At 40.2% G+C, this 8582-nt stretch overlaps 1 protein-coding gene across 4 annotated transcripts in view; it reads right to left on the bottom strand.

Moving 5' to 3' along the window:
• The window catches only part of Ccdc80 (coiled-coil domain containing 80), a 32018-nt gene that overhangs the window by 6967 nt on the left and 16469 nt on the right, over positions 1–8582 (bottom strand). For all 4 annotated transcript variants that reach the window (XM_031363984.1, XM_031363983.1, XM_031363985.1 and 1 more), the window contains 2 exons: positions 4199–4335; positions 2479–2627 (listed from right to left, as the gene is read on the bottom strand). In XM_031363984.1, coding sequence (XP_031219844.1) covers positions 2479–2627; positions 4199–4335 — 286 coding nt within the window. The remainder of the gene's footprint in view (positions 1–2478; positions 2628–4198; positions 4336–8582) is intronic.

Below are 8582 nucleotides of genomic sequence, written 5' to 3'. Positions count from 1 at the left end.
TTTCTTTTTCCTTTTTGGCTTAGCCTAGATATCAATTCAGAATGGTCTACTGAGCTTCTCTCACCGACAAAGTGTGGCATAGGACCAGAAAAATGCACTGGAATACCGTAATAGCATTTACTGATCATTTGCTTTGTACTAGGGCCTAGGTCATTGTTACCTTTAGTATTAAGTTGCCCTTTCACAATAATTTTAAGAACAAGAATGCTTATTATTATCATTTTGCAAATTAGAAAACTGAGTGAGAAAAAAAGAAAAAGAGAGAAGGAAAAGAGAAAGAAAGAAAGAAAGAAAGAAAGAAAGAAAGAAAGAAAGAAAGAAAGAAAGAAAGGAAAGAAGGAAGAGGCAGAATTCTAACACAGGGCTATTTTATTCCTGCCTCTGAGTAATCTGTTTATTCTGTTTAATTTTTGTTTGTTTGTTTGTTTGTTTTTGTTTTTTCAAGACAGGGTTTCTCTGTATTGCCCAGGCTGTCCTGGAACCCATTATGTAGACCAGGCTGGCCTTGAACCCAGAAATCTGCCTGCCTCTGCCTCCCAAGTGCTGGGATTAAAGGCATGCATCACCGCTGCCTGGCAGACAGTGGTGTTTAAAATTTTGAGATAATATTTTATTAGTTCTTTAAATATTTCATACAATATATTTTGATCATATTCTCAACCTGCCGACACTCCCAGATTTACCCCCCCCACACACACAATCTCCTACCAACTCAACTTCCAGTTCTTTTTCTATTACGATTTTTAAAAGCCATTGAATACAACCGCATTGTCCAACTACATTCAGGAGTAGCGCCTGCCCTAGAGTGTGGTCTGCCCACCAAGGGTCACCATTAAAGAACACTAACTGTCCCTTTCCCAGCTGCCATCAGTCTCTCTCCAGCTAGTAAGTGGGATTATATGTCTATCATGAAAGAGGGTGTAGTGATATTTTAAGTTCAGAGGTAGTGGTTAACTTTAAGGAAAATGTTTTCTAGACACAACAGAGTGGTTGTACATACAAACTTATAAATATCATGACACCATCCATAAGACCTATAAATAAATCTGTGCACACACACAATCTTGTAAAGTTTAAAAGAACTTGGCCTACTGCCAACTTGCAACTTCAAATGAGGTTGTGTAATTGGATAATTAAGAAGTTTAGCACACATTGAAATCTAAGTGAATTTAATGGAGGGCATGGTATTTGAAAATATCCAAACACAAGAATCTACGAGCAACATCTTACATCTGCATGTACCTGGTATCAGCATAAATATACAGCAACCCTAGATAGAGGAAGGGTTCCTTGCTAGCATTATTTCAATTTTATAGCAGATAGATTTTTAAGGCAGTTTAGTTAAGAACTGTAAGGTCAACGTGATGAGTGTGGTGTAGATTGAATCTTCATATGAATAATAAAGCTTACTTTCTTTAAATGAGTTGCTATACCCTAAGAGCCCCAAGTTTCCTGAGTCTGCAGGAATTCAAGTCATTCATGTATTAATCCCTTATTTCTTGAGATCCTGACTAACACAAGGCAGTGAATAAAGATTAAGCCTATGTGACTCACACTTAACACTGAGCCTTCAGCAAATGTTTACTTCATTTCTGGAGACCCTCAGCCTTGAAGTACAGCTGGGGTAGTGCTTATATTGAGATCTCTGCGATTTGATTTGTTCTGAGTACATTCTTCAGTTTTGTCCCTCTTAGGGACTGACTCAAAGTCCCTATGAAACTTACACCCAACATTGGGAAAGACTTGGAGCAAAGAAGAAAGTGTTATTTTGTTTTCCTTAAGCTGGTCTCCAAAGGATGCCCAACCTCTGCTGTCAATGGACACTACTCCCCAGAGAATTCTGGAGCGAGATCAAGAGGATTCCTACTTCTAGGGTCTCAGTGTGGCTTTCATTGTTTTGTTGTAAGGAAGTAGAAAGTCAAGCATCATGCATCAGTCCCATTTGGAAGTGAAAGAAGAGTCATGGAAAACAAAATGCGATGTTCACAGCTTCTCAGATTTGCTGACTGCATGAAGCAATCCTCACAGAAGTTCCGGATTCCATGTGCAGTATCAAAGGAAAGAAACAGAAGAGACCTCTCCAGTATCACAAATCAACCTTCACAGTCAGAGCTGGACCTAGCCTTGCAACCAGAACCATTTCCATAGCCACAAGACTAAGCCCTATAGCCAGGGTGCTCAAAAGATGCACACATGTGAACCGCTGGGCTTCCTTGATTCTGAGTCATCAAAGTCAACCATCAAATTAAAAAAGGAAAAAGACAAACAGGCAAGAAGAAAGGAAGGAAGGAAAAGAAAAGGAAAGAAGAGAAAAGAGAAAGAGGAGAGGAGAGGAGAGGAGAGGAGAGGAGAGGAAAGGAAAGGAAAGGAAAGGAAAGGAAAGGAAAGGAAAGAAAAGGAAAGGAAAGGAAAGAAGGAAAGGAAAAATCTCCAGGCAAAATTGTACTAGCCTCTTTTGGGAACACAAAGATGATGTACCTAGATAGGAAATTCTCCAGGGACTGCCTCTTGTCCTCCTTGCAGGCAATGCCCTCCTTCTTCTGCTTTTCCATATCTTTGATTCGCGATTGGAAAGTATCAATCAGATCAAACACGGACTTCATTGCTATTGGCACTTCATAGTATTGCTGTTTAAGAAAGCATAGGATTTTTATACTTTCCAGAGAAATCTAGAAAAATCTTTTTTTTTTTTTTTGCAATAGTACTATTTGCTAGTTGCTTGAAATTATACAATACACACCTTAAGTTTATTCCCATACTGCTGGCACTAAGCTGATTTCTATTTATGACACTACTGGAGAACCAAGGGACAGTATACTAACATAGAAAAGCAAATGAGACAGCATTTTAGCATTGTTAACCTGATTTTCTCACCAAATCCTGTTTTATTAAGTCATCTAACATTAGGTCATGTTTGCTTACATGTTCTCGGAAATAGGTAAGGAAAGACTCAACTTAAAAACAATTAAATTCATTTTCTTGGATCCCAGCTACCCAAACTTTCAAAAGTCACTTGATGTGGATATGGGCCCTGCTGATCAAAACCAATATGAGGGACCACCTGAGCAGGGGTTCCAACTTTGCCCGAGTGGTAGAAACCTTAGAGATCATCTAGTTCAATTTCTTCTGTGAAAGATAAGGTGACATATGTGCAGAACACATTAATGGAGTGCTATCTCCCCAGAACCACAAAACCACTGCAGGTCAAGTCAGCTATTTTGATGGCGCAGATAACACCCGCCTCTAAATCTTCATGGAAGCTAGCTGACTGTCAGCATCCTAGGATGCTAAAGACTCCAGGACCTTAGATAGCCTTAGATTTCATCTCTGGGGATGAAATCTAATGCTAACTTGATCGACCTGGATAAGCCACTTAACCTTAAATATATGGGACTTTATTTTTTTTCTCTGTGAAAAAGAAAGATACTGGTATTTATTTTAGATCTTTAAGACAAAGGTCGCATAGGTTTGAGCAGTTTGCTTGGTGCAAGGAAAGTACCCAATAAAGTGAGCTATTTCGTCACTATTGTGACTGTATAACTCAGTTGTGGGTGGTTCAGATACTTTGTTGCTATAGAAAGCAAGTAAACGGAAACATTTTTGCAGTCTCTCTCTTTTTTTTTTTTAAATCTGGAGACAAAATTCTAGACTTTCCCTAAAGCAATGGTTATCAAACTTCCTTCCAAAGGGACCTTACAAAGGGTCCAATGATGTGACCCTTTAATACAGTTCCTAATGTGGTGACCCCAACCATAAAATTTTGCTACTGTTATGAATCATAATGTAAATACCTGATATGCAGGATATTTGGTATGTGACCTCCATGAAAGGGGTCACAACCCACAGTGGAGAGCCACTGCCCTAAAGGAACCATGTAAGTATAGGGTTTCTTGAAGGAAGAAAGTCCTGTGTCTCTTGTATTCCCAGGGCATGGATTGCCACAGGTATTTAACTAGTGTCTGATAAATTCACCACATTCATGTGATGGAAAGATTCAGTCATGTAGCTGGGATGTTCAGTCCAACCCAGTCCTTTTCAGGAGAGATCATTTCTGAGTGTAAAGTCATAGGACAACTGAAATATTAGAGCTGTTTAAAAACCTTGCCAGGAGGGCACAGTCTGTGGACTTACTGACCATAAGAAACCATAGATTCTCTTCTGAGGAACTGTGCCACATTGCTCACAGCAGCACCCATACCTTGACCCTCAGATCCACATCTGTCAGCACCATGAAGAAGTCATTGTAGGTCATTCCGTACTCCTTCCTCAGCTCACCGATGAGATGTTGGTCCACCAAGTCCTCATCATCCACCACACGCATGGGTTTCTCATTATCTTAAGAAAAGCAAAATGTGCAGAAAAATGAGCATGGCAAAAGAGAAAACATTGAATACTGTGAGTGGAGACCCTGAAGTTCATATAGCTCAAACCAGACCATTCTGTCTAGTTTTTTAGACTTACCACACAATATGTGTGAACAGTTTTACAGTGAACTAAATTGAATTAAAACTATATAAATAGTAAATTCATAGGTATAAGCTACCAAAGGAATACACAAACTACCATTAAAAACTGCACTTTTAAAGATAACAACCCATCATCTGCCCACAATGTTCGTGCGAATCAGAAGTGTTAGCATTAAGTTTGCTTAGCATCAAGTTGGTAGAAAACTGTCCATCCTGTCAGAGTGTGAGGCTTTCCCTAAATTGCCAGGAAGCTAGACCAGACATGTTTGTTAAGGCTCACTTCCGCTATAGATAATTCTGAGTTGGAAGGCTGTATCTGTTCCTCTTTTAGCATATAATTAACTTTGGAGCTCAGTAAACATTGAGAAAAATAGTCTATGCTCAAAACTAGACACAAGTTCATTTGGGCTCCAGAAGAAGCTATATAAATTTCTCAAATGAACACAATTTCAAGCAAAACTTAAGAGCTTTTGGAAGGCTTTAAGCGTTATGCATGTTTTCAGTCAAAGAAATCATTATAATTCAGAATAGTGACTGAAGGTGCCACCGAGAACATGAGAAACATGAATATCCAACTGTCTTAGTTAGGGCTTCTATGGCTGTGTTCAAACATTGTAACCAAAAAGGGCTTCGGGAAGCAAGAGTTGATTTCAGCTTATGGTCCCAAAGCACAGCCCATCATGAGGAAGTCAGGACAGGAACTCACACACAGGGCAGGACCCTGGAGACAGGAGCTCATGCAGAGGCCATTGAGGAGTACTTCTTACTGGCTTGCTCTTACTGGCTTGCTCCTTCTGCTTGCTTATGTAAAGCACCCAGAACCACCAGCCCAGGGGTGGCACTACAGAGACCACAGTGAGCTGGGCCTTCCCACATCAATGATCAATCAAGAAATTGTACCACAGAGTCTCCCGTAGGCAGTCTGGTGGGGGCATTTTCTCAATCGAGGTTCCCTCTTCCAAAATGCCCCTAGCTTGTGTCAAGATGACATAAAACTAGCCAGAACACAAGATACAAGTATCTGTGGCTTTACATACAAGTTACATATCTGGAAAGTATTTAATCATTTCTAAGAACAAGACAGCTCTACAGACTCAGACTGTCACTAACTTGTGGCTTGATTTAAAGTTTTTCAACTTTATGATACAAGCAGAAATGACAGAATTTCAGTGAAGCCGTGATTTGAATGTTAATCCTTCTACATGTTCTCTCATGATGTAAAGGCTACAGGAGCCATTTGATCATGGGTAGCCGCTGACTCTGTAGGGTTAGTTGTATTGCTATGCTGTCTATCACAGCTTAGATTATCAGGTTAAGGAAAGGAGATAGCATTTGAAATGTAAATAAAGAAAAATATCTAATAAAGAATATCAGGTTAAGTGGATTTCTTATTTTTACTCTTATTTCTTTGTGTGTGCCAGTGCCACATGTGCATTCAGTAGCATGGGTGTGGAGGACAACTCTCAACAGTTAGTTCTCACCAGAGCCAGGTCTCTCCTGCCACCCAGGGGCTCAAGGAACTGAATTCAGGTCATAAAGCCTTCTTACAAGAACCTCCATCTGAGGTTCTTTTTTGCAGGCCCTAAATGTGTGCCTGTATCATAATATTCCAGGTCACAGTGGGTTTGTCAGGTTACACCCCATGGTCAATTAAAAGGTACCTATATTTAATTTCTCTTCAAAACAGATTAGTGTTTCCCTCAACCCCACCTAAAACTGCATCTTCGAAATAATCCCTCATACTTAGGATAAATGAAAAATAAAATTAGTGAACGTATGACAACATAACTATTAACACAGAGAGTCTCAGTTATCAACATGGACCCACTGTGAGCAGTACTAGGGACTATTTTGCAAATACAAGATTAAAGCTGAACATATCCATTGCCTTCCTGATAGGAAGACAATTTCAGTTAAACTGTTACTTTGATCCAGTTGATTATGCTAGTTAAAAAAAAAAGAAAGAAAGAAACAAGTACCTTGATTTCTACAAAACAAAGTGAAAAGAGGAAGACATCTAGTTTCCAAAGTCCTGACAGTGCTTCATGGAGGTGGTCCACAGACACAGGGCCCGAGAGACTGTATGGAGGTGGTCCACAGACACAGGGCCCGAGAGACTGTATGAGGACCAAGCACTGCCTGGGAACTAGAGGAGGCCATGATGGGACATATTATACACATCACATATCTAGTTTTCGAATTGTACAGCTTGTTGCTGATGACAAAATATGTACTAATTAAAAACTAGTATGTCGGGTTAGTAGTTTTGCTTGTTTTTAGTATGTCTTCAGCACAGAAAGTAAGCTGCAGAACTAAATGTTCAGTATGCTACTGTTCTCAGTTCAAAACATTTGTAAGGCAAAAGAAGATGCAAATAGGAACACACAACCTGCGGCACCCATTCTGTAGGACACAGAGCTGTTCACCGTGATTTCCTCTGTGAGACTCCATAAGGTGGAGTCTTGACTTGTTACTCTCTATGTCTATACTATTCACATTTCAACAAGGCATAAATAATTCTGTGACTAATAATGAAGATTTTTAAAATGTCCTTAACTATAATGTGTCCATCAAACTACTTTCTAAATGATTGTGTCCATGTGTCCATGTCAGCTTTTTATAGTACCACACCAGTGGTAACTCCAGAGACTCACTGTTGATCAAAGTATTGGGAATAAACAGTTGTGGAATGACCTAACATAAAGGAGACAACTGTAACACTGCCTCCAAGGCTCAGGGAACATCACAGAAGAAGGAACAAAAAGAGTATAAGGGCCGGAAGAAGGCAGGGGAGATGAGTGCTGAGTTCTAGGGATGACATGGCTGTTACACTGTGATGCTCATGGCAAACATGCTTACCTATACAAGGTGGTACCCATCAACACCTAGTCACTGAATAAGGGGCTGGAGTGCTCTATAACACTCCAGAAGGGGAAGGAAGAGACCATTTTCTTCAGTGCTGGAGACACTGATGAGGTTCCCATGTTTCTATAAACAAACTCTCATCTTTGTTTCTGTTAGAAATGCTAATGAAACTAATTGGTACATACACACACATAAGACATAAAAACAGAAGGAAGGTGAGCTAGGAAGAGTAAGGAGATCAGTGAGAATGGGAAGAGGCCCAGACAAGGAAACAGTAGTAAGATGGTTAAATATATCCTGGACATGAAATAAATGGTACAATAAACCCATTATTATGCATAAATAAAATGCTAAGAAAACTATGAAAAATTAAAATGTCCCTTGCCATTAATATTCTAAATCTTTATAAACAGATTTTTATCTTCACCTAGGAATTATAATTTTGATGGGTTTGTTGTTACCTTATTTTGCTTACTTTTTAAGCAGGGTCTCATGTAGCCCAAGCTGGTCTTAAATTCTCATTGTAGCTGAAGATGGCTTTGAACTCTTTTATAAAAATATATCTAGTTTTATTATTATCATTATTCTCTCTCTCTCTCTCTCTCTCTCTCTCTCTCCCTCCCTCCCTCCCTCCCTCCCTCTCTCTCTCTCTCTCTCTCTCTCTCTCTCCTCTCTCTCTTTGTATGTGTGTATGTGTGTATGTGTGTGTGTGTGTGTGTGTGTGTGTGTGTAGGGGGTTAAACTCGTGGTAAGTTCTTTTGCCATCTCACCGGCCTGACCTTGTACATGTGCAATGGTGGGTGCAAGCCTGGCCAGGAGTAATGGATATAAAAGCCATCCAGCTCACCTCCAAACTGGCAGCCCCGAGTGTCAGCCACATTAGAGCTCAAACCTCCCCCTCTGTCCACTCCTGTGCTGTTTTCCTCCCTAGGACTGGAGGGAGGGAGATAACTCTCCCTTCATCTCCTTACATTCAAAACACAGAGACTCGAGATCTCTTCCTCAGAGAACTCACTCTGTAACAGACTCTGAGGAAGAAAAAGAGGATTGACTTGCTCAAGTTCACACTGCTAACTAGAAGCAAAATGGCAGCAGGACTCAGACAGCCCAACTTCCTCCCTTGTAGCCACTCTGTACTACTCACAAACACCTCCCAATCGTTGGCCAGGAGGACCTTGGTTGAAGGCCTAAGACAAACTTTGCTCTAACTAGCAAGAAGCTGATTTCACAGTCTGGTTTCACCTCTCAAGC

This window comes from Mastomys coucha, unplaced genomic scaffold (genome assembly GCF_008632895.1).
Source record: "Mastomys coucha isolate ucsf_1 unplaced genomic scaffold, UCSF_Mcou_1 pScaffold12, whole genome shotgun sequence".
NCBI classification, from domain to species: Eukaryota; Metazoa; Chordata; class Mammalia; order Rodentia; family Muridae; genus Mastomys; species Mastomys coucha.
Note: the sequence above shows the minus strand (reverse complement) of the source record. Positions and strands in the feature narration are given on the sequence as shown.